Raw genomic sequence first — 25,509 nt, 5'->3', positions numbered from 1 at the left:
GGAAGTATGAGGTAGCAAGACAGCAGCAGGTAAGGGGCGTGGGAGTTCAGAAGGTGGGAGATGATTTTGGCCCAGGGAAAAAGAGAGGACTGAAGGAAGAGGCAGTATTGGAATTGCAGTTTGCAGGAAAAAGGGAAAAGTATTCCAGGCAGAGGAAAGTGCATGCAGAAAAGTTTGAAGCAAAAGGCATGTGTGCAGAGGACTATAGCTCAACTGTCTGTCTATAAACTGGGTAAAGAAGTAAGGAGTGGAGCATCCACTGTTCAAGCAGGTGCCTCCCACTGCCGCCCGAGGGCCAGCCTCAGGCCTCTGGCTCCTTTTGCCCTACGGGTGCAGATGGTAGAGGCCACCCGAAGGTGTGCAGCCTTTACTCTGTAGGCAAGGCGGACTGTTTACAATTCTTTTGTTTTTGTTTTTGTTTTTGTTTTGAGACAGTCTCAGTCTGTCATCCAGGCCGGAGTGCACTGGTGTAATCTCAACTCACTGCAACCTCCACTCCCGAAGTTCAAGCGATTCTTCTGCCTTGGCCTCCCTCAGTAGCTGGGATTACAGGCTCCCACCACCACACCTGGCTAATTTTTGTATTCTTAGTAGAGACGGGGTTTCATTATGTTGGCCAGGCTGGTCTCAAACTCCTGGCCTCAAGTGTTCCACCTGCCTTGGCCTCCCAAAGTGCTAGGATTACAGGTGTGAGCCACGGCACCCAGTCCATAAACGGTTTTTTCTCCTTACAATTCTTGAGGAAGGGGATGATAGGCTGCAGGTTAGCCAGCATTTGCCTGTGGCTTGGCCCTTCCCAGCTGGCCCTCCACATGTGCTGTTTCAATAGGTCCTCCACAGGCAGTTCTTGAAATGTCTGCTGTGGTAACCCCTCTGTGGAAAAGTCAGGGAAAGGGAGGACACGGCTGGCCACGAGGTGGGCATTTCCACAGGATGCTGACATGAACGTTTCCCCTTGGACTGAGAATGTTTCAGGCTTAGTTCAAAATGTACAAGCCATCAGGTCATTTCACATGGTCAGCCTGACCTAGCCCCAGAAGTGATTAATTTTTCTTTTTTCTTTTTTTTTTTTTTTTTTGAGACAGAGTCTCGCACTGTCACCCAGGCCGGAGTGCAATGGCGTGATCTCAGCCCACTGCGACCTCCGCCTCCCAGATTGAAGTGATTCTCCTGTCTCAGCCTCCCAAGTAGCTGGAATTAGAGACGCCCATCACCACACCCAGCTAATTTTTTGTATTTTTAGTAGAGACAGGGTTTCACTATGTTGATCAGGCTGGTCTCGTACTCCTGACCTCATGATCCGCCCTGCTTGGCCTCCCAAAGTGCTGGGATTACAGTCCTGAGCCACCGTGCCCGGTCATGATTAATTTCTTACATATGATTATGTTAGTTTGCTCCAGGTGAGAAAAAGTGGCTGCAACAACAGTAAATGAGCTCTCCATTCTTCTGACAGGCTGTGAGTGATGGCCCCCGTTCTAGGTACCAGCCTCGGGGAGGCCACCTGTCAGGCAGGCCTGTTTCTGGCAGACAGGAGGGTAGAGGAAGGGCTGAGTTTGGGCAAGGGGACCACGCCACACTGCTTTGTCAGGTGTCCAAACCCCCATCGAGGACTGATGACGGGGGCCATGTGGCATCCTCCCCGACGGCAGCCACTGCCATCACAAGGGAGAATCCGCAACTACGCCACAGGTGGCCAGAGACCAGGGGCAAGAGAAGACAGGGACTGACATGGATGCTAAGGTTTTCTTCCTTGTTTTTGTTTTCATGGCCCCCAGTAAACAACCTATTTTCTGCTGTGGTCATGTTGATTCTATGAGTGGGACCAGAATGGGCTTCGATGAGCTATATCCTCTGTCCCAAATGTCCTAAGCCAACTCGCCCTCCTCACAGACCCTCAGGAATCTCACCGAGTAGGTAGCCTGGCTGGTATGAAGATCCTCACTTTACAGCCAAGAAAACCATGACCAGCTAAGGTACGATGAAGAGGCCAAGGTCTTGGCTGGAAAATGCAAGAATCTTGGGCTCAAATACAGGAGACCTGTAGTTGAGGGAAGGACTGGAGGTGGGCAGAATGAGGCCCAGGCCCATGGGGCCTCCCACACTCCCATTTCCTCCTGCCCAGCACCCAGAGGGCCTCCTCTCGGGGCACACGGTGGGGAAGCTGGGTGTGCTCACATCAGGCATGCAAGGAAACAGAAGGACCACAGCTGTGCTGGAGGTGGGAAGTCAACAGAGGAAGGAGAGAAAGCCCCCAGTCTGACCCACCCACAGAGGGCATCACCAGTGCCCTCCCAGTGAGCTCATGAGTTCAGTTCCACCTCAACCTCAAACTTCTTCAGAGCAACAGGAAAGGGGGGTGGGATAGTGTCATGGTTAGGAGTGTAGGCTTGAGAGACCGAGACAGGGCTTCAAATCATAGCTCCAGCCTCCACCTGGCCCTAAGCTCCTAGAGCTGACCATCCCAAGAAGGCAGCCACTAGCCACCTGAGACTATTTAAACACAGTTATTAAAAAGAAATTAAATTTAAAATGCAGTTCCTCAGTCACCGCAGCTGCATTTCAAGTGCTCACTAACCACATGTGGCTAGGGCTACCATACTGGACACACACATAGAGAGCATCTCCATCATCACAGAAATGTCTATTGATCAATGCTGCTCCAGACAAAACTGCTGGGATTACAGGTGTCAGCCACTGTGTCCAGAGAGCAGTTTGCTAAAGTTTTCCAAGTCTCAGTTTCCTCGTCCATAACATAGGCATAATAATAGAACCTACCTCATAAGGCTGGAATAAACAAAATAATCCAATCAACACAGGGCCTGGTATATATGAAGCACACAATAAGTGCTAACTGGTCATGTATTTTTTATTTATTTATCTATCTATTTATTTATTATTTTTTTGAGACAGAGTCTCACTTTATCACCCAGGCTGGAGTGCAGTGGCACGATCTCGGCTTACTGCAACCTCCGCCTCCTGGGTTCCAGTGATTCTCCTGTTTCAGCCCCCAGAGCAGCTGGGATTATAGGCGTATGCCACCATGCCTGGCTAATTTTTGTATTTTCAGTAGAGACAAGGTTTCACCATGTTGGCCAGGCTGGTCTCAAACTCCTGACCGCAGGTGATCCACCCGCCTCAGCCTCCCAAAGTGCTGGGATTACAGGTGTGATCCACTGCGCCTGGCCTGGTCATGTACTTTTATTTGCACCCCACACTAAGTTTATTTGCTTCATGGGCAGTTATTTCCATCACCCTAAATCACTTGTTGCTGATAACATCCCTAGGCAGATTGCAAGTGCTAAATAAAGGCTGCTGGCCTGGTGCTAGCTCTACCTCACTTTTCTATCCTCATTTTTGTCTTCTCATCCATAAAATGGGAATGTCCCCACCTGCCACACGTCCCTCCAAGGGATATGTATGGCACAATGTTATCACCAGGGAAGAGATGTGAAAGGGCTTGGGAAAGTCTATGACACTCTCCAAACAGAAGAAACTGCTCAGAGAGCTGTAGCACTTGGCACCTGGTTGCCACTCAATAAATACTTGTGTGATGGATGTGGGCAGTGGTGGGGAATGCTTTGCTTTGGTTAAGCACACTTCTCACACTCCCAAGCCACCCGCCCCCATCCACACATCCGCTTTGGGAGAATGGCTGTGGTCTCAACAGAATGATTCAGTGGGGTGGAAAGGGTGGGAGGGACCAGGGGAGGTGGTGAGGACCAGCTCCTGCCCGCACAGACCCTGCCCCTAAACCACGGTCCATGGGGCCGCATTCTCTAGTTATCCATTCCCTGGTTACCATGGCTCCCAACCAGGAATTGAGATCTGTGGGCCCTCAAAAACAGGCCCTGTTGGGGTGGACCCCAAGAGGGGACTGGGCAGCCAGCCCTGGTTACCACAGCACCGGGCAGGGGGAGGGTGAAGAGCAAGAGGGGGAGGGGGAGGGGGAGGAGCAAGAGAGGGCGGTGGCTGCACGCAGGCCTCTTCCCACAATACACTGCCCACTGCCTCCCTCTACCTGCTCCCCACCAGGCCCACGGGCAAACTGCTGGACTCCCTCCCCTGGCCCCACCCCTCACTGCCTGCAGACTCCAGGCCTGGGACCACCGCTTGTCAGATGTCTGTGCCATCCCCAGGTTCCACCCACTTTTGCTGCTCTCAAGTCCACTGGCGCCCATCCAGCCACTCTGGACTAAACAGTGCCTTGTAGGGTAAGAAAGTCAGCTTGCTCCACAACAGCCAGAGCCAAGTCTGGACCCACATGCCTGCCCCCCAGGCCCTGGGGCCCCTGAGCCAGCCTGACTTAAGGAGGTGGCTGTCTTGCTGCAATGCCTGATGCAACAGACTAATGCGATGAAGCCTTTCTGGCTCCCCAGGGCAGAGGTGCAGAGATGCTGTGATGAGCTGAGGACACAGGGGCTGGGAAATACAGAGGGTCTGCAGGATATGGGCTTTCCAAGGGGAGAGGTGGAGTCCCTAAGGCACAGATGGGCTGAAGAAAGGGACAGAGAAGGATAAGGCACTTCCCAGATCCTCGTAGAAACCTGAGCTCTTGTACACAACACCACGCGTTAATAACGCTAACAACTAACATTTGTCTACAGCTTTACAGTTCGTAAAGCTCGTTCACACATTCGCTTTCATCCGTGAGGACGGTGTCATTATCTCTGGTTTACAAATGAGGAAACTGAAGCTCAGGAGGTTCTATGCCGCAAATACAGAACTCTCAGTCAAGGGCTGACAACTGCCTCGCCCCAAGCTGCCTTTCCAACCATAAAAGGCTCCCAAATGGCCCTGAGCCAGTATCGGGGCACCCTCCATCCCACCCCTCGCCAAATTTCAGCCCAAGCCAGGTATTGACTGGAGTCCTGGAGCCAGGCCTGGGCCCCCTCAGGGGAGCCGGGAGCTGAGTCAAAAGCCAGATCCCGGAGGTGATGGAAGGACAGAAGCATGTGGTGGAGGGACAGGCATGATTCAGCGGGGCAGGAGGGGTAGGAGGAGGAGAAAGGCTGGAAAATGGGCCCCTGGGAGGGATATGCAGCTAAGGAGGATGAAGACCTGCAGTGGCATAAGCCAGACCGTGCAACCAAAGGCTCTACTGGAGCACGAGACTGTGATCAGATGCATCAAGAACTCCCTCACTGCTCAGGTGCTGAGGCCCTGGGATGGGCACACAGGCTCTGCCATCTTGTCTCCTGCAGCACTTCGTGGAAGAAAGGGACAGAACACCATGTGCTGTTCCCCCTCTTGGCATGTCCCGCCTTCCCCGTGCTGGTCTAAATCCCAGCCTCCTTCAGGGCCCCAACGTCTCTCAGCGCAGGCATCCCAGAACACTAAGCAACTACTCGGATGTCCTCGGCACTAGATTCATCTGCTCCACACTGTCCCCCAACCTCGGTCCTCTGATCCAGGTCTAGTCACCCAATGGGAACCCCCTTGAGGGTTGAGTGTGTTTTCCTTCTGTAATGCCCCCTGACCATCCTCACCTCCCCGAACCCCAGGCCCGGGGTCAGTGCATTGTCCGGCCCAGCAAGCTGAATGAGCTGAACTGGCCATGTACACCGACACTGATCCAGCTGAACCAGAAAGAAACTGGGCTGAATCCCAAAGAAAGTAGTCTGACACCAAGTAAGGGCTTTCACAAAAATAGAAAACAAGGTGGCCTCGGCACTGCCAGCCCGAGAAGTGCTCTTGGCTGTACCCTTTTTACGACTTTGGGTTCAAGAAAAGTAGGGGGGAAGTGGCTTGTGGCACTCGAAAGCATCTCTTTTTACTGGGAGGGGGGACTGTCTTACAGGGGAAATGACTTCAGAAGGCTTGTGGTGGCGCTTAAGCCCTGTGAGCGGAGAGATTCTTTTTCTCAGAAACTCAAGGACAATTTGCTTTCCCCATAGGACCCTGTTCAGGGAAATGCCATGGGAGGATGGCATTTAGAGGACGGCTAAACACAAATTTCACCGACTTCATGAATTGGCCAACCTTGTGTGCGCCTTGGGGATTTGGCCCCTGCCCTGAGGCCAGGGCCATTTAAAATGCTTTCACCAGAGCTGCCGACACCCAGAAGGGACTGCATGGACTGCGTATGCTGGCGAGGTGCCCAAGCTCAAGGCTGAGAGTGGGGAGGGAGGGGGACTGGGGCCTGGGCCAGGGAAGAGTCACAGCTTGCCCCCACCCAGCCCCAGGGTTGATGGGCTCCCTACCGGGTCTCACGGTCAGTGAGGCGGCACAGGTGGCCTGGCCCAGCTCGTTGGTGGCGGTGGCCATATAGCTCCCGGCATCCGCTGCCCTGGCCTCCCTGAGCAGCAGGGTGTGCCGCTCACCCTCGGCCCGGATGAGGAGGCGGCCCTCACTGCGCAGCGCTGACCCATCCTTGTGCCAGGACACTGTGGGGAGGTACAGGGACCCGGCTCGCCACAGCCCACAGGCGCCCACTGAGAATCTCTCATTCCTACCCCACACACCACACAGGAGCCCAAACCTCTCCTCTCAGCACCCCAGGGAATCCGGAAGAGTCTGCCCTCATTTCGGGAAGCTCAGGTTGCCCTCTCCTCTCTCGGGGGTCCTGAGAAATGTCCCTAAACACACAAAGTCAGGGCAGCCCCCATGGAGGGGATAATTCCCCTCCTTCCCATCCCTCCCTTGGAGGAGTCCGGGGGAACCTCCCCTTCCCTTCTCACACACCCCCTCCCAACCTCGACCTCACCTTGGCCCAGTGCTGGAGCTCACCTTGGGGCGGGGGGTTGGCAGTGACGATACACTTGAGCAGCACGTCTGCCCCTGGTGCCACCACCACATTCTGCAGGGGAATCTCAAACACGGGGGCCTCTAGGGGCTCTTCTCCAGCAGACACGTAGGAGTCATCCGAAGACTCTGCCGGACACAGGAATAACGGGGTAAGGGGCCATGATCCCTGCAGGGATGACAGCGGAAGAGAGAGTCCTGGTGGCCTGCATCCTAGAAAGCCAAACCCAGACAGAGGGGCTTCTAGAAAGCAGAGACTTGGGGAGAAGAGGGTCTGCCTCCTGCATGTCCTTAGGGAACAAAGGAAGTCAGAAGGAGCATTCTCAAAAGAGGTCAGGGCAGCCTTGGCTCCATGTTAGTGTAGCTGTTCCTCAACTTCATCCACAATTAGAGCGTTGGCTTCCGGAGAAAGACAGGACCGCACTGTGTATGTCTTTAATATATCAGCCATCGTGTATGGCGTACCAGGCCCTGTGCAAGGCACTTGGAGGGGCACAAGCTTTCAAACAGACAAAGGACAAGCTAAAAGCAACCCAACACTTAAGCAATAACAGCAGTGTCACAGGGCAACACGAGATGAATTGTCAAATGTGTGAAGCCATCAGGTTCAAAAGAGTGAAGCGTAGGCAGTCTGAGAGGCCTACGAAGATCAGATTTGATTTCATCCGTTCACCAAATAGTGACCCTGTACTCCCAGCATACTGAGAACTGTATAGGTACCAAGAACACTAGAGGAAGGACCAGTGGTCCCTGCTTACAGGAAGCTCACACATACAGAGAGATGACAAACTCCACTATCATGGGTCTCTCTGGGCATTCTCCAACTCTGAAATTCCATCAGCTAGATAAAGGACAATGTATGTAGCCAAAAAAGCGGTGAAAATCTCAATTCTGCTGTTTCCTAGCTACAAAACGTTGGGCAAATTAGCCTCTCTGAGCCTCAGTTTTGTTATCTGTAAGATGGAGGAGAAAAGACCCTCTGAAACTGACATATAGGCTGAAATGAAATAACATCTGTAAGGGCCTAGTTAACACAATGCTGGCACATAGTTGTGTGTTTGCAATAATGGTGGCCAGGAGGATGATGGACAGGGGCCTAATTATCTCTAAAGATTCTAAGGTGTTAATACTTAAATGCAAAATAATTTTGATGAAGAAAAATACAGTGTAGTAAGTGCAATGAAAGAGATCCTGGCAGGGTCTCCCAGGAGCAGCAGGTAGAGGCATCTATTCTGGAGGAGCAGTGGAAGTGGGTCAAGGACGCCTTCCTCTGCCTCTCTCCAGGAGTGGGCCTCGAGTTGATGGGTAAGATGAGGGGTGGGGTGCAGAGCCGTTCTCTTGTTGGTGATGTTGGTCATCATCCATGGGAAGGTTGGGAGACAACACACAGGCAGGCATTGTGTAGGGACCACAGTCAGCTCAGCCATGCGGGGTGTAAGCCTGGGGTGAGGGGGCTAGAAGGGGAGGCTAGGTGGCCACACATGGGTCAGGGGATGGTGCCCAGGTGGGAGAGGCAGAGTAAAAAGTTATCTAGCACAAAGCGTGTCTGTAACAGGGATTTGCAAATTATTTCAGACCATCTACCATCTCTCCCCAACAGAGGGATTGGGGGTATGGAGGGGGGTCCTTAGGTTCCCACCAGTGCACCCCCCCAGTAGTGGCTCTTGATCCAACAGCCTAGCAGGCCACTGGACCCAGGGGAGCTATGGCGGACCTCTGGGCACCAGTCTTAGCTCACATCTCAGCCTCACCTAGCCTCCATCACAACACTCACGCTCCGCCTCACCAGTGGCAGTCCTAGCACAAGGACTTTCACAATTCTTCACTCAGAGTCGAGCCTGTGTCTGTGCCTTCTCTGGCAAACCCACCCTTGCAGGTGGCTAGCAGCCCCAGGTGAAATCCCCGACCCCCCCGCTCCTGCTGAGCAGTCTCGCTCTCCACAAACGCCCCCCCCGACCGGGGTCCAGGCACCTTGTCAGCCCTTCCTGAGGCCTTACCGAGCTCAGGGGAGGTGGGCCGGGCCCGACGACCTTTGCCCTGGCTGCGGGCCCCTCGGCGGTCCCAGGGCCCCCAGGGACCGTCCTCCTCCGGCCCTCTGCGCAGCCTCTTCTCTGCCTCGGGCCCCGCCCTGTTCTTCTCCAAGGTCTGGGGTACAGCAGCGCCCTCCAGGCCCGGCGTGGCCCAGGGCAGGAAGCGCACGGCCTGCGCCGGGGGCTCCCGCTTCCGACCAGGGGGTGCTTTCGTCCTGGCCTCTGGGGGATCGGCGGCGGGGGGCGGCACAGGGCTCCTGCACTCCTGGATGGCTCTGCTCCGGGTCAGCGGGAATTGGTCCCGACGCCTAACCTCCTGCTGCGGGCCTTCCCCCGGCTCTGTCCTGCCCGCCGGCCCGCGGCTCCTAGGCCTCCCAGGCTCGTCCCCCGGCTTCCCCGCGCTGCTCGGAGGGGGCGGCTGGGCAGCGGCGGGGCTCTGGGCCCGCGATGTCTTGGGAGTGGAGGGCCGAGAGAAGAGCGGGGGCTCGCCGGGCTCTCGAGGGGATGGGGCGCGCTGCAGCGTGGCGCGCAGGGACTCGTGCGAGCGCACCAGCTCCTCCCGCGACGTGGAGTGGCGGATGCGGCCCAGCTCCTGGGCGAAGCGCAGCTCGAGGTCGGAGGCCGGGCTGCGCTGACGCGTGCGCTCGTCCAGCGAGGCCGCTTTCTGCTGGAACAGGCGGCGCCGCTCGGCCACGCTGCCTGGCGCTCGCAGTTCTTCCTGCGAGGCGCCGGGGGTGCCCCACGGTGCGCCGCGCTCCGACTTGGGCTGCTCCAGAGAGCGGGCCTTGCGCAGGGGCACCCAGGGCCGCAGGGGCGCCGGCGGCGAGTCGCTGCGCTCCAGGCTGCGCCGTCGCTCCTCGAAGAACTGCAGCTTGTCCAGGATGCGGGAGCCGGCGCGCACCAGCCTAGGCGAGCGGCCCAAAGCCGACAGGCGGCCTGAGGCCTCGCTCAGTGGCGTCTGGGGTCGGGATTCCGCGGTGCCCGCCAGGGAGGGCCCGGACGACTTGGACTTTTTGCCTCGCTTCTCTTCGGTGGTGGTGTCCTCGGGCAGCACAGGCTCCTGAGTGCGACGGTGGGGCGACGTGGGGGTGGCCGCGGGCTGGGCCGGGGGTCCCGGCGGGGACCGCTTCCCGACCCGAGGGGACGGTGGGGGGAGCAGCGCGGATTTGGAGGGAGGCGGCTGGGCAGGGCGGCGTGGGGCTTCGCTGGCTAGCTGAGGCTGAAGGTCGGGCTCCTCCCTGCGCAACCCGCTCTGAGGGACGCTGCTGCAGAACCAAGATGGAGAAGGGTAGAAGACTCAGGGGGCCTCCTCTCCTAGACCCTTAGCTTGTGACAGGAATTGGGTGGTGGGCATGCTGGGCAGGCTTGGGGGTGACATGGGCCAGATCCTCCTGCCCCCCACCCCCCACCCCCACGAGGAGCGCACAGCCAGAGCGGGTGCTGGGGAGAGGCCGGCGGCTCTGGAACCACAAGATTGGGCTAATGGCTGGGTCTTGGTACAGACTCAGCCCCAGGACTCGGGCCAGCCTCCTCCCCCCAGCGCTGGAAGCCGAGAAACAGCGGAAACAGAACTGAGCATGAGGGAGAGAAAAGAATGAGGCTTAGGACCCAAAGGATGAAGTGGGGAGGGAAGACAAGAGGGTGGGGTGGGGAGGGGCGCTCTCAGGAATGCAGCCACCCACTCATTCCAGCCCCCAGCTGGCCCCCACACCCCTGCCCATCATCAGTAGGGCACACCCCTTCCTAGTGGTCCCTGGAAGCCAAGCAACAGCCTCCTGGACCAGGCACGAGCCTTTGGGGGGCAGTGCCCCATCCCTAGGATTCCCTAGCTGCTGTGTAGACCTGAGCCTATATTTGCCGCCACCATGAGCACTGATGGGACACAGCAGGTGGCAACGGGATGCCCAGGCTCCTACTCCCCTTGTTCAGTCTGCCTCCGATAGGCCTTTGACTTGCGCTTCCCCTGGGAAAGCTATCTTGAGTCCTTGGAAATCCCCCCTGAGAAGCACAGAAGGCCCCCCACAGGGGTATGCTCTGAAATAACTCAGCTCAGAAATAGCTACTAAGTGGGCCTGAATAGGGAGTGTGGGAGAAAAGGAGGAGGGAAGGAGGAGGGAAGGAGCGGGTCACCCCAGAGTATCCCTTTCACTTAACAGAGCTTTTGTGCCCAAGAGCTGGGTTTTAGTTTTCCCCATCTGGACCCTTGCAGGGGGTGGGGCGTGCGGGTGAGGGGGCACATCACACATAAAGATTAGCAAAAAAAAAAAAGGAATTAGATGTATTATCATACCTGACACATCAGAGAGAGCTTAATAAAAATATGTAAAATGGCTCATTGAATATTTCCTGAGTGCCAGGCTTGTACCAAGTGCTTAAAATGCATTGAGTCATTTAATACTCACAACAGCCCTGTGAGGTAAGAACTGTGATCACCCCCATTTACAGATGAAGAAACTGAGGCATAAAAAAGGTTAAGTGCCTTACCAAGGTGACACAGCTGGGAAATGATTGGTGCTAGGATTGAAACCCAGGCAGTCAGAATCCTGAGCCCTTATTCCCTCCAAAGTGTCTGGGTTTCCACGGGCACAGAAGGGAGGACAAGTAGTAGGGTGCCAGCCACGAGCAGTTCTAGGGGTCCCGAGTTAAGGATGTTTTAGCCTACCTGAGTCAGCCACCCACATGACAGACCCGCCTCTGACTGGGGCTAAAAGGGGCGGTGGCAACGCAGAGTGGCCTGAGAGACAGAAACCCCAGCCAGCCACCTGCAGGGAGGAAGTGTCTTCTCTGGGGGAAGGGCCGCAGAGTCCCCAGGGAAGGGCCTCTGGGAAGTGGGTGAGGCCTGGAGAGAAATTGAGGACAGCAGAGGAGGCCTCTTGCCGGCAGCTCTGAGCTCCAGGCCAGTCTCTGTACCATAGACATCACTAAGGAAATGGGTTCCTCCGAAGTTGCCATAGCAACTCCAGGCTCCGGCTGGGGCCTGGTAAAGAAAGGCAGGGAGGGAAAGGCAAGTCCAGGGCACAGAAACACCGGGTAAGGCCAAGAAGATAAGCCAAGGGAGCCTCCCTCTGGCCGTGGCCCAGCCCTGGCCCTCTCCCCTGCCCACCGCTAGCCCTACTCTAACCACCCTCAAAGCAGCCTCCCCAGCCAGGCCCCTTCTTTCTCCTGCACGGTGGTAGCTGCCCCCACACCCATACCCATCACAAACCAGGCCCCCCTCAGCTCCCCAAATGCCCCCAGTACCTCTATCCTCAGCCACTCCCCTCTTCCACTATAGCACTCCCTCCTGTATCCGCAAGCCCCAAATCTCCAAAAATGGCTCCGGTGCCTCCAACACCTCCGCTCCTCACACCCCCTCCTGGGACAACCTTGAACCCCACCCTCGGGGACTTAGGGGTTTCCCATGAGAGAAATCATTGCAAGCCCCCTGCCACCATCACTCCCACCCTCTCCCTCTGGCCTGGCCCCATTTCCAGCCCCGCCCTTTCCCAGCCACCTGCCGCCCCCAGCCCATGGCCTCCTGCTTTCACAGGCCCCTTGCCCCATCTGCCCCTGGCCACCTCACTCTCTTCTCTCTCCTGCTCGCTGGCTTGTTCCCCTGCTCTCTCCTGCTCTCCCGGGAGCTGCCGTGTGGAAAGGTTCTGTTCCTCCCAGAAAAAGGCCCACATGGGAACAGGAATGTGCAGAGAGATGAAAAGGCAGCAGCTGCTGAGACAGCAGGCACGGAGGGGGCCCCCGGGTGGGGGGAGGGATCCTGGGGACAACTGGAGCCTGAATGGGTGAGGCAGAAGAGGGCCCCTGAGAAACTGGAGATCTTGGAGGAGACAAGGAAGGGACAGCAGGGTCCAGGAGACCATGGAGATGGCATGGTGAGCCAGGACAGGTGGGAGCAGGGGGATGTGGGCGGTGATGGCTCAGGAGGAGGAGGGAGCAGTGTGGGAAGATGGAGTGGCAGCAGGGGGTGAAGAAGTGCACAGAGAGATGGATGGGGCAGGGCGATGGGTGGAGGCTGACTGAGCAGTGAGGGCAGCGCAGGACAGCGTGGTGAGATGGGGCAGTTCGGGCCCAGGTAAGGCCGTTACTTACACGTGGATAGAGAGCGCCCGTCCTCTGTACAGGCTGAATGCGCTGCCGTACAGGTCACTGGCCACGGAAAGGCTATCCTCTGACCCCCAGCTTGCGCCCACCAGATTAGCTCGAGATGCCCGCACCAGCGGCTCCACCCCCAGGTGCCGTGGCCCGGCCCCGGTTGCCTGTGCTTGCCTTGGGCTGCCCGGGAGGCGGCGGGTGCCACCCCCACTGCCCGCTTCCTGCTCCAGGACCGTCTGCCCGCTGCCCCACCAGCTCACTTGCTCCTCCGAGGTGCCTGTCACGGAGGTCGGGGGTGTGTCCAGGGAGGTGCCCACCAGGGTGTCAGAGCCCCCTAGAGAAAGGAGCACCGTGAGACTGAGGCACCCCTTGTGGGAAACCCGCCTGCCTGCTCTTTGTACACCCCAGGAGCTCACCCGTGGGGGTGCTGAAGGCCCCGTCATCCCGAAGCTCCAGGCGCTGGGTCCCCTGCACATCGCTGATGTCATCCTCAGCCGTCTCTGAGTCTGGAGAAGAAGGGGTCTGTGTGGGCAGGGCCCTCCTCCCTCTGCCTCCAACTCTTCCCTATTGCCTTCTGCCTCCCTGCCAACAGCAGGCTCCATCTTATCACTGGCAGGGCTTCCAGCACTTCCTCTCTTTTGCTCCCCACATCCCCTGCCCAGCCTGGGCTGCTCAGGATAACCCCTCCCATGCCAGTGCCCTGGCTCCATCTCTGGGCCCCTGGTTACTCACGTTTACCTCCGTAGGGCCCTCCAAACTGCCACCCCCTCCCCGCCTGCCAATATCTTAATGGATTATCAGGGCCTCCTCCCTTCTCCCTCCTCCCCTTGTCAGTGAAAGCTTAAGCCCCTGTGCAGCCCCAAAATCATCAGGTCCTAGGTTCCAAGGCTCTAAAGTCTGGGTTCCAGTACCCCAGGAACAAAGAGGAGTCACCTCAGAGTCGTACTGCCAGGGCACTCGACCAACCACGGGGCCAGCCTGTCCTCTACCCCAAACCAGCTGGAAGGCATCAGGTGCAGCTGAGGCAGGGTGAGGAGAGGCGGGGCCGGGTGGGAAAGCGGGGAACACGGGGGGCTAGAGCAGGAGCCAGTTTCCTACCGTAACTTTGCTTTCTGCAGGAGCGGAAAACTTCGCTTCCATAGGAGCAGCGGGAGAGAGACAGGGACAGACTGTTATCAGAGCGTTTGTGGGGCAGGGCATGGAGGGCAGTCAGGACAGAAGGGGCGTGAGGTACCCAGTCCCCAGAGGTGCCCTGTGGCAATGGGTGGGGAGGGAGATACCTGGGATGTGCCCAGCACTGGGGACCCCCATACTTGGGCTTGTTATTCCAGCTGCCCCAGTGGTTCTGGTATCCTTGGCACTTACTGGTGCTGCCACTGGCCACACACACACACACACACACACACACCAGCTTGTGTCCAGGCCAGCCGCAGACCTGGGCCTCCCATTAGGAGTCAGACCCACTCTCTATTAAAATATTTGCATTGTGCTTTGACCCCTCCTTGCAAACCAACCCCTTATCTGTCTGCATCATGATGTGACAGGCACCTTCCTCAAGGTCCCTCTCTTCTACTGTTGAATCGTCCTCAAAGATGCCCAGTGGTTAGGTTAGGAGAAAAGGTTCCTGGGAGTATTTTCAACTTTCCCAGATTCTAGCAGGTTCTGTGCCTCAGTTTCCCTCTGGCTGCCATGACAAGCAGGAGCCACGTACTGGTTGCCAAAGCATGGCAATGAACTCCTTCCCATTAGGCCTCACATGGAGAACAGGGCACCCAGTCCATGCAGGGGTGTGCTAGTGAGCCGCCCTCCCTTCTGCTGGGTCCTCTCTCAGCTGTAGGGCACAGGGGGCCTGGTCAGGTGGGTGGTAGATAAGTGTGGGGGTGTGTGGGAGGGTCCCACATCTCATGGGCTGTCTTCAGGGCCTCGATGCCTCACAGAGGGACAGGGACCCAGAGGAGGAGTAGGCTTGGGCTAGAGCAAGGACGCCCACGGTCCACGCACCATGGGTGAGTCGGCCAAAGGCCCGGCGGGAATGGCCGGTTTTCTGAAAGAGAAAAGCCAGAATGAGTAGTTGAGGGGGAGGCTTGTTCCTAAGGTCCCTGTGCCTCCCATCCAGACCTGCAACATCAAGCAGAAACTCATTCCTTGGCCAGTGTGTGTGTGAGAGGGGAGGTGGGCAGAGACCCAGAGTGACCAGCTTCCCCTGTAGGGAATGGCTCCCCTGCCTTCTTCCAGGGTACCCAGCTGGGCTCTTGGGAGGAACGGGGGAGGAAGGAGAGAACGGCAGGCTGCAAGTGGAAGCTGGAACATCCCACTGGACAGAGGCTCACAGCCTGGGACCAGGGCAACAGCCCGAGAGAAAGAGGATAGAAGACGAGGTAGTCAGGCTCAGTGAGGAGGAGATGTGGATGCGGGGGGCGGGGTGCTTGAGTGACTGGGAGATGGAGGAACGAGGGCACAGATTCCAGCTGGGGGGAGGACAGATACCTGGGTAGGTGTCAAGGGGGTGGGGGAGGGATGATGGGGGCAGAGGGCCAGAGCCTCACGAATGCAGGAGGCCCAGGTGCGCGGAGGACAGGACAGGGCTTGGGGAATGTATTGAGCTCAGCGCGAATCCGTGTGCGTTGCTTTCAGGAGCTCCGGAAAATGGAAAGCTCCAGAGTGGGGGGCTGGGGCAGGCCGGGCGGGGGGCCGGGGCCCGGGGTTGAGGTTGGACAGAGGAGAGAGAAGATGTGGCAAAGAAGCAAGTGGGCGCTCCACGCCGAACGCTGCAGCGGGGGCCTTCCCCGGTGGTCGCGGGGATTGAGGGCGATCGGGGAGCGGGGGGTCTGCCCTTCAGCGCGGGGAGGGGCCTGCGCGCTCAGGACACAGACCTGGGCGCCCCTAGATCGCGCCCGGCCCGCCGCCCTCGGCGGGGCTCGGGTGGGGCAGGCGCCGATCCAGCGCCCCCTCTACCGGGCCCAGCTGCGGTGACCCGCCCTCCCTCCGGGGCGCCCAGGCCTCCCTGCCCCCTCCCGGCGCCGCCCGCCCCCGGAGCCCTCACCTGGAAACGCTTCTTCACCCACAGCTTCTTCATGGCGGGGGAGGGGGCCGGGCCGGCGGCCGGGCGAGGAGGGGACGGGCGGGGGCGGGGCGGAGTCGGAGGCGGGGCCGGGGGCGAGCTGGGGAGCGGGCGGGAGCCGGCGCGGGTGGCGGAAGGAGCCTGGGGCCTCGGGAGCCGGGTGGGGGTAAGGCGGCGACGGCGGCGGCAGCAGCGGCGGCGGCGGCGCTGGAGTCCGCCCCTCCCTCGCCAGCCTGCACCCCACCTGGGGCCCCTTCCTTGTCCTGTCCCCCTACTTCCCCCGGGGAGGCCCTCACTTGCCTCCCTACACGACCACCGGTCACCTCCTGACGCCGAGAGCCACGGACCCCCACCCTGCATCTGCCTCCTGAGCCCTAGGCACATGAGGAAACTGAGGCACAGAAAGGGGTGCAATGGCCTCTAGCTCAGGCCACTTTCTGGCAGCCCAGCGCAGCCTCCTCCCACCCTCACCTCCTCCCGCGGGGCCTCTCTGGAAGGTCAGCAGCATCTCGACTTGCTCATTCCACAAACATGCGCGCACACACACTGTGCCAGGCAGAACCGAACTCGCCGAAGGGCACAGCGCCGGGTGGGGGCGCCTAGGTCAAACGCAGGCAGGGCAAGGGTCCTGGCGGGTGTGGGCTGCGTGTTAACATGGACTCAGACTGTGAAAACCCTAAGGCTTCTCAAGAAAGCCAGAGAGGGCTTTATCTTGCCTTACCTCTCGATTGTCCCATGCGCGGCCCCCTACCCCCATACATTCACACACACAAGCAAAGGTGCACAGAGGTACCCCCATTATTCACAAAGTTGGCCAGTGTTCTCAATTACAGGGAAGCACACTCACCAAATTTTTTGTGTGTTCCACCCGACCCCTGCCCTATTCAGCACTATGCACACTTTGCATACACAAAGTTCTATCCTCCCCATGACCATTATAGCTATGTTTCTTTAGCAGTTACTAAGTGCCAGACACTTTACAAGAGTTACCTCATTTACAATAACCCCATGAGCTTGAAACCCTTATGAATAATCCTATACCCATTTAACTGAGAAGTGACTGAGTCTCAGAGAAGTCCTATCACTTAGTCAAAGCCATACAGGTTCTAGGACTCCATGTGTCCTGGAAATGGGAATTATCATCCCAGTGAGCAATCCTGGTTTCTCACCAAAGGTCGTGCCAATCCTGGTTTCTGAGCTGTGACTACTAAGTAACTATTAACAGTTATTGCATGTTTGGTATGTACCAGGCATTGTGCTAAGCACTCTATGTGAATGAGTTCATTTAATCCTCACGACAAGAGGAAGACTGAGACACAGAGAGGTTACTTGCCCAAGGTCACACAGCCAATAAATTGAGGGAGCCAGAATTCCAACCTAGGCAGATGCATGAGAATCACTTATGCCCAGGAGGCGAGGTTGTAGTGAGCAGAGATCGCACCACTGCACTCCAACCTGGGTGACAGAGCGAGACTCTGCTTCAAATAAATAAATAAATAAATAAATAAAATACAGGGACAGACTGATGAGTTTTGTTCAGCCTGCACAATGTTTGGGCTGGAGCAATCATGCCTGAGCTCAACGCACCTCCCTCATTTTCAGTTTCTACTTGACCCCTGCAGTTATTTGAGTCTGTGCCTCCTTTATCTTGTTTTAGATTTCTTTATTATTTTAGAGACTAGGTCTCACTCTGTTGTCCAGGCTAGAGAGAGCGGTGCCATCATGGCTCACTGCAAGCTTGACCTCCTGCACTCAAGAGATCCCCCCACCTCAGCCCCCCGAGTACCTGAGACTACAGGTGCATGACATCATGCCCAGCTAATTTTTAAAAAAATATTAAGTAGAGATGAAGTCTCATTATCTTACACAAGCTGGTCTCGAACTCCTGGGCTCAAGCTATTCTCCTGCCTCAGCCTTCCAAAATGCTGGGATGATAGGCATGAGCCACCACACCTGGCTGCTCTTTCATTCTAAAGTTTAGGTCATGTCTTGTACATTCTGGGTGCATACAGGTGTTCTTATTTCCTAGAGCATCAGAGCAAATTACAAGTACAGACACATGCACAGGGACGTGTGCTGAGAGGGCACATATGTGTGTCCACACTTGTTGCAGCCAGAGGACCCTGGACACCCATGGGCACTTTCCCTGTTCACCCCTAAACACACCCACTCACAGATGGGGAGCTGAGTGACGAGAGGGGGTAACTTGAGCCCCTGTTCCACAGGAGAATCCGAGGGGCTGGCACATTCCGTAGCAAAAATAACCAATGGGCAGCGGGCGTGAGTGACGGGACAGCTGGGCCCAGGAGGGGCCGGCAGGATTCTGTGTTCCTGCTCTGGGTCGGCACTGCTCACTCCTGAAGGGCTGGCCTGGAACATGCTCCCCGGGTGGGCCTCCCCAGCTGGCCCCAGATTGCCCCATTTTTCTCCCATAGCTAGGCAGCTGTGTCTCCCTGTCACTCCCCCAAACCCAGACTTCCAATTTCTGCACTGCCAGCATTTCCCTCTAACCAGAGAAAATCCAAATCTCCATCCTATGCCACAAGCTCCCACCCCACCTCCCTTTTGTCTCCTCTTTCCTGCCTCAGTTCAGTTTCTCCCTTCCCTCATTTACCACCCTGCTCTGTATTTCTGACATACTATGTAATTTACCTATTTACTATGTTTATTGTGTATTGTCTGTCTCCCTTCACTAGAAAGTTATCCCCTGGAGGACATAAATTTTGGTCTCCCTCAACCCCCTGACTCGTGTATCGAAAGCACATAGTAGGCACTCAATAAATATGGGAGGGGGTGGCAGAGCTGCAGGTGGAGAGGGTAAGCAGTGATGGGAATGGGGACAGTAAATCTTCCTGCAACCGCTTCCATTCATCCAGTCTTCCCCCTTCTCTGTCCTAATCCATATTCTGTCCCCAGAGGTCTTTAGCCAGAAAAGTGACCATCTCTCATTCCACTCAGGATTCCCCTGGAGAGGGTCCCAGAGCTCCTCTCTGCTCCCACTCTGGCCTCTCCTCCGCTCACTGGTCAGCACTTGGCATGCATGCATGTTGACACTCCCCATACCCACTCCCAGCTCCATGCTACTTTCACCTGGCTTCTCTAGCCAGACATTCTAAATTCCAGGTGAAAAAGAATAACTGCAGAATATTCCTCAACACAGGTTCTGGTACATTCCTCTACCCTTTCCTTGCCTAAATTGGCCCTCTCTCCCTATGTCTAAGCTCTCCCCTCCAAGCCTTCAAGTCCCCAGGATGGTTCATTACCATGTATTGATCTTTGGCCCTTCTGATTAACACCAGAATCTTCCAGACCCTGGCTATGAAGCTCCAACTAACACACCATGTGAGAATCAACAGCTCACCTCTTCTCTCGGCTGTGCCTTCTCCTGCTTCCCCTCTGCCCTTTAGTGCAGGTCTGCCCTTCAGCCACACATGCACACCCACAGCTTGGAGGGGAGCACTTGCTGCGGTCACTGGATTTGCATGTGGCTCCTCAGCCTGTGCAGGTGGGAGCCTGATATTTTGAAAAAGAAGAATGCCTGCCTATCTTGGAGACTAGGCCAGAGATGGATTTGGAGATATTGACGGAGAAAGATGGTGACGATGACAAATCCTTGACAGTCTTCCCACATTTCTCTTTCTGTGGACAGGCAGTATGGACCCAGACTCAGATACCTGGCTTTCAGACCTGGCTCTGGCGCCTCACTAGCCGTGGGAACTTAGGTAAATTTCCTCTTTGAACCCCAGTTTTTCTATATGAATAATCTAGGGTTTGGAAGATTAAATAATTAAATGAGACAGGGTGCTTACGCATGTTAAGGATTCTACAAGTATCTTACATTTCTGCTATCTTCACCCCCTTTGTTTCCTGTTCTTTCCTAATTTCTACATCCCCCAAATCTCAGCACCACCACCCCCAATTTCCCATCCTCCAAACTTTCCAGGCTGTAACCCACTCGCCTTCTCATGAGCCCAACTTCCCAGAGCCATGCCCAAATCCTTCCATCCTTGAGCTAACATATCCGGCTTCAGGAGTGCCAGGAACCTAGCATCACTTTGTCTTATTGAGCCAGCAATCCCAGCCAGGAAAGCGTGTCCTTCCCTCTGCAGCCAGGTCCTTGCTTGGCTTCCTCGAGTACCCTGAAGTCCTCCTGCTGTTGCTTCCAACCAAGAAAGTTTTCCATGAGTAAGTCTGAGCAATGCCGAGCTGCTTGCCTGGCTGCCCTGGAGCAGGAGCTATCACTGGGCAGGGGCTGGTGGGGGTGGGCAACAGAAGGGATAGGAAGCCAGATTCACCCAGTCAGTCCCTCAACATCACCAAAGCAAAGCACCTCCCTCCTCCAAAGCATGTGGGATAGGTGTAATAGTTACACACATGGTTCTTTGCAGTGGGACAGACTGAGGCCTCCACCTGTTCTGCTACCTTCTATCTGCACAATCAGGACATGTTCTCAAAGGTTATTTGCTGCAGCCCAATCCTCTTCCTATTCTCATATGAATGTCAAAGGGCCCCTGATCGAGCCTCACAGCACCCAGGGCCCTTTTCTCACCCCAAGCCTCTCAAGCCTGCTGTTCCACCAGAGCAGCCCAGCCTGCACACTGTCAGCCTGGCCTCTGTCTAGGTACGCCCAGCCAGGCTCAGCGCTGCTGACCACACCACCAAGACTACAGAGGGGCTGAGCAAACAGCCCTGCTGGGGGCTCTCACACCTCATCACTGCTTCCCACTTTGAGGAACCAAGGCAGGCCGGAAGGCACCCATCTTGAGAAATGCCAGGCCTGGGCCAATCATGTGACAGCTACTTTCCCAGCACTCTCCCTCCCTCTCTCGCTCTCTCCTCTTTCTCCAGAACTTCTCGAGGAGTACAAGGCCCCAGAGCCAAAACCAGGAGGACTGGGTTCTTAGTTCTGGGATGGCCATAACTAGCTATGTCTCTAACTAGACTAGTACATCTTAGGCAGAGCTCCCTGATCTTTGGCCCACAGTGTCCTTGCCTGTGAAAGGATGTGTTTGCAGCTGCAGTTCTCTGTGGTCCTTTCCAAACTTAACTTATATTATGACCATTACTCTCCTTGTCAGCTCTTTTGTTCCCTTCCCTAATCTCTCCCCCAGTCATATTCTCATCAATTCATCTATCTTTTGATCTATGTTCTGTTTCAATTCATCAATTCATCTATCAATTGATCTATGTTCTGTTTTCAGCCCTCTTTGCCCCTGGGGGGACCAGAGCTGAGATCCCCAAGGAGTCCACACCTTCCCCAGCTCCGAAGTCTGCTAGAATGCACCCCATCCCCTGACCCCAGGCTCGGGAAGCCTGTACCTGTCCAGGTGCTAGGCCAACCAGGAGATGCCAGCCTTGGCTGTCTCTGGCCCAGGCCTGGCCACAGAGACTCCAGGAAGGTGGGCAGAGCAGGGCTGGGGGAGAGGAGATGCCGATGGAGGGAGCCAGCCCAGCTCCCTCTCCTGACTCGGCTGTGTCCTAGAGCCTTCTTGACCACCCACTGCTAAGGGCTTTCCTCCCTGTGCCTCCTCCCCAGCCTCCAAGGATTTACCCCTGCACAACAGCACCCAGGGGAGTGACATGTCCCTCTTAAGAACGCCCAGGGGAGTGAACCCCCAGCTCCTTGCCATCTCTCCCAGCTGTAGCCTACTTCCTCAGAATTCTGTTTCTCAAGGCTCAGCCTGCCCAAGGCTCTGCCTTTGGCTAGAGAAGAACCACTTGGCTTACTCAAGGGCTGAGGAAATCAAAAAGGAAGCCCCCAAATGGACCCAAGGCTAACAGCCCTGGCCTGGCCTCCATGGTAGCCCCAGCTGGACCATGAGCACTGGGCCCAGCCTCCTGCCCTCCCCTTCTGCCTCAGACCCTCAGCCTTTTCTTCACACTGCACCTGGAAATCTATGGGCGGGGGACAAGCAATGGTCCTTAGCATCCCCCTTCCATGCTCTGGAAACATCCACTCTGGAAGCTCAGGTAGACATGGTCCACGAGCTTCCCATTCCAGCTCCATGTGCCCATACCTCACCTGTTTGTACCACCACACAGAATCCAGGGCCCTCCACAGCACCCATGCAGGCACACACCTGCATGTGGATTCTCAAGCACTCACCTCCTTTCATGCCCATGGGGCCCTGGCCCTGGCTCCACCTCCTCCTACCCTGGACCCTGTTCACACGTGGCCACCCATAGGCCTCTTCCACACCCTGCCTAGAGCTGACCACATCAACCCTGCCACAGCAATGGCCTGCAGGGAGCTCTGAGCCATCCTTTCAACAGTGCAGCCTGGACCAGAGGAGCTGGCCCCCTCCTTGGGACATGCACTCCCCTGTTAAGGGGCTGTTCGGAGTGTCAATCTCACGTTTAAATTATGGAACTGAAGGACACCCTTTCCCCCAGGAGGCTTTTCTCTACAGGAGGATAAGAACTTCCACCCCAGAATTCCCTGAGAGGCGGGAGTGGGTCTCAGGCTTGGCTTATCAACTGCTTGCTGCCCCTTGACCTCTGACCTTCCTGTGGGGAGCCTCTCTTCCTTGACACCCCATTCCCTGCACTTGGCTCTTCATCTCACTTCTGGGGCCGGGCAGCCGAGAAGCCAGGGCACCTGGGAAGAAGGCGGAGGAACCAATATCCAGTACTTTACCCACGTGGCCTGGGCAGCCCTTCTCTACCTCTGAGCACCCTGCCCCTGCCGGGCGCGGCCCCCACCTGCCCTTTACCTCCGACCTCCAGCACTGTGAGCACCGCCTCGCAGGAGGCCCGGCCCCGCTCGTTCTGGGCCATGCAGCTGTACACGCCGGCGTCCTGCGCCCCGCAGCGCCGCAGCCACAGGCAGCTGGGCTCGGGGGCCGGCGCCGGCAGGAGCTGCCCATCCCGGAACCAGCGGAGGCTGGGCTGGGGCGTCCCGCTCACCACCACCCGCAGCCGCACGTCGCTGCCCGCGCACACCGCCGCGTTCTTCAGGGGCCGCAGGAAGACCGGTGCCCCGGCCACGGCCACAGGAGCCCCGCCGCCGGCCCCCACCTTGGCCCTCTTCGGGGGCACCCCGGGGCTGGGTGGTGCCCTCATGCCCGCGTCCTCGCCTCGCGTGCCCCGGGCTTTCTGCATGGCCACTGAGAGCTGGGCTGGGGGGACGCCGGAACTGGGCGGCCACTGGGGCACCCGCGGGACGGTGCCCTAGGAGACAAGTCTGGGGGGCCGGCGGCCTGCCTTCCTGCTGCCCGCCCGCCTTCGGCCTGTGCTACCCAGAAGGTCACCGGGGCGGCCGGCGATTGCGCCTGGGGGCTATTTTTAGGCCCCCCGGCTCGGGTTGCGAGGGAGCCGTGGAGGGAGGGGGCAGCAGAGGAGGGACTTGACTCCACTCGGCTCCTTCTCTCCCTCCAGGAGCCCCCATCGCCGGCCCGGCTTAAGGGAGTCCCTCGGTATTTGTTCCAGGCTCTCTCCTCCTTAGTGTGCCTGGCCCCCACACGACCCACTGCAGGGAGTCAGGTTACCCCTGGGCTCAATCCCATTTCCCTTCCTCCCTCCTCTCAGACCCCTCATCCCTGCCGGGCTCGGCTGGGAGGGGAGGAAGAGGAACGGTCCTGGTGAGATGCCTGAGAGGTGGGTAGGGAGGCAGGCCCAAGTGGAGGTGAGCAGACAGCTCCAAAGAGGGACCATGGCCTCCCCCAGCGCCTCCATTACAGCTGGCGAACAGTAAGACCAGGAGCCTGGGAGTCAGGTGGATTGGGGCCTCCAGTGCGTCCTGCCCTTACTTGCTGGGTGACACCAAACCTCTGTCAACCTCCAAGTCCTCACCTGTAAGAACGGGTCGTGGAATAGGGTTGCAATAGGCAGAAAAGAGTGGGCAGGACATTCCAGGCAGAGGGAACGGCATGAACAAAATGAGCCTGATGAAAACAAAGGTGTTCTGGGAATTAGGTTTGGAGGGATTGAACCGTAGTGGGTGGGGTGAGTGGAAGAAGGGAGGTGGGGCCTGGAGAAGGCTTTGTTTGCTAAGGCTTTGGTTTCTCTACCCTGAAAGCAGGGGGCGCCACTACACAGCTTTAAGCGGCAGAAAAAACAAGGTGGGAGCTGTGTCTTAGGAGGCTCCTCATGGCGGCCAGAAAGTGGAGGATGGATAGAAATGAGGGCCAATTCAAGCAAAGGCCAGATTCCCAGCCTCCTTGCCCCACACTGGTTCAGTAGCTGAGCTGGGAGGAATTTGCACATTTAACAAATGACTCAACTGATTCTGATGTGTCTAAGTGTCACGCGTTGAGCAACATCAAGAGTCCAGATGAGACCTTTGTGATAGAACAGTTCTGTATCTTGGCTGGGCGTGGTGGCTCACGCCTGTAATTCCAGCACTTTGGGAGGCGGGGGTGGGTGGATCACTTGAACTCAGGAGTTCAAGACCGGCCTGGCCAACATGGTGAAACCTGTCTCTACTAAAAATACAAAAAATTAGCCAGGTATAGTGGCTCATGCCTGTAGTCCCAGCTACTCAGGAGGCTGAGGCAGGAAAATCGCTTGAACCTGGGAGGTGGAGGTTGCAGTGAACCTAGATGGCACCACTGCACTGCAGCCTGGCAGCCTGGGCAACAGAGTGAGACTCTGTCTCAAAAAAAAAAAAAAAAAAGCAAAAACAGAACAGTTCTGTATCTTGACAGTGGTAGTGGTGGTGGTCGTGTGGATCTACACAAGTGATAAAGTTGCATAGAACTAAATGTGCATTTGCACTTGTACGCAACACTAACAGTACATGTAACACCGGTAAAACTTGCAGAAGGTAGGTGGATTATACCAACACCCCTTTCCTGGTTGTGATGCTATGCTATAGTCATACAAGATGTTACCCTAGGAGGAAACCAAGTGAAGGTAATTCAGGATCTCTCTGTATTATTTCTTATAATTGCCTGTGCATCTACAGTTATCATAAAGTAAAAAATTTTTTAAGAAGTCCAAGTAGGAGACCCAGGCCTGACCTCGAGCCCCGAGGGATGAAGTCCAGGAAGGGCTGAGAGGAGCCATGAGTATTCAGAGGCAGAGAACGTTACTCTTCCCCTTGCCTCCTCTTCCCCATCCTCATTCTGGGATACTGAAGTCAAAGAGAAGGAGAGAGAGAGCGAGAGAGAGTGTGTAAAAGGTATAGGAGGAACCATTTAAACACTGAATTACATCCATAGAGGTTAAGAACTTTGAGGAATTTTTTTTTATAGTTTGCATACATTAAAGCTTTTTTTTTTTTTTTGAGACGGAGTTTCGCTCTTGTTGCCCAGGCTGGAGTGCAATGGTGCGACCTCGGCTCACCGCAACCTCCACCTCCCGGGTTCGAGCAATTCTCCTGCCTCAGCCTCCCGAGTAGCTGGGATTACAGGCATGCGCCACCACATCCGGCTAATTCTGTATTTTTAGTAGAGACGGGGTTTCTCCATTTTGGTCGGGCTGGTCTGGAACTCCCGACCTCAGGTGATCTGCCTGCCTCAGCCTCCCAAAGTACTGGGATTACAGGTGTGAGCCACCGTGCCTGGCCTAAAGTTTATTTTTTTATGAGGTGCAGTTCTCTGGGTTTTGACAAATGCATAGAATCATGTGTCTGCCACTCCAGGACCATAC

The 25,509-nt window shown here is 56.5% G+C and overlaps 1 protein-coding gene across 8 annotated transcripts in view; it reads right to left on the bottom strand.

The window, feature by feature from the left end:
• The window catches only part of SPEG (striated muscle enriched protein kinase), a 59,779-nt gene extending 35,944 nt beyond the window's left edge, over positions 1-23,835 (bottom strand). The window contains exons 1-8 of one of the 8 annotated variants that reach the window (XM_054549882.1): positions 15,901-15,975; positions 14,859-14,901; positions 13,956-13,985; positions 13,274-13,363; positions 12,855-13,191; positions 8,739-10,036; positions 6,727-6,870; positions 6,201-6,383 (exon numbers count right to left, since the gene is read on the bottom strand). In XM_054549882.1, the coding sequence (XP_054405857.1) occupies positions 6,201-6,383; positions 6,727-6,870; positions 8,739-10,036; positions 12,855-13,191; positions 13,274-13,363; positions 13,956-13,985; positions 14,859-14,901; positions 15,901-15,933 (2,158 nt within the window). In that variant the 5' untranslated portion in view covers positions 15,934-15,975. Of the gene's footprint in view, positions 1-6,200; positions 6,384-6,726; positions 6,871-8,738; positions 10,037-12,854; positions 13,192-13,273; positions 13,364-13,955; positions 13,986-14,858; positions 14,902-15,900; positions 15,976-22,631 lie in introns of those variants that run through there. The other 7 variants (XM_054549878.1, XM_024243784.2, XM_054549879.2 and 4 more) reach the window with 7 other exon arrangements.
• Between the last annotated feature and the right edge of the window lie 1,674 nt (positions 23,836-25,509).

Source organism: Pongo abelii, chromosome 11, assembly GCF_028885655.2.
Source record: "Pongo abelii isolate AG06213 chromosome 11, NHGRI_mPonAbe1-v2.0_pri, whole genome shotgun sequence".
NCBI lineage: Eukaryota > Metazoa > Chordata > Mammalia > Primates > Hominidae > Pongo > Pongo abelii.
Note: the sequence above shows the minus strand (reverse complement) of the source record. Positions and strands in the feature narration are given on the sequence as shown.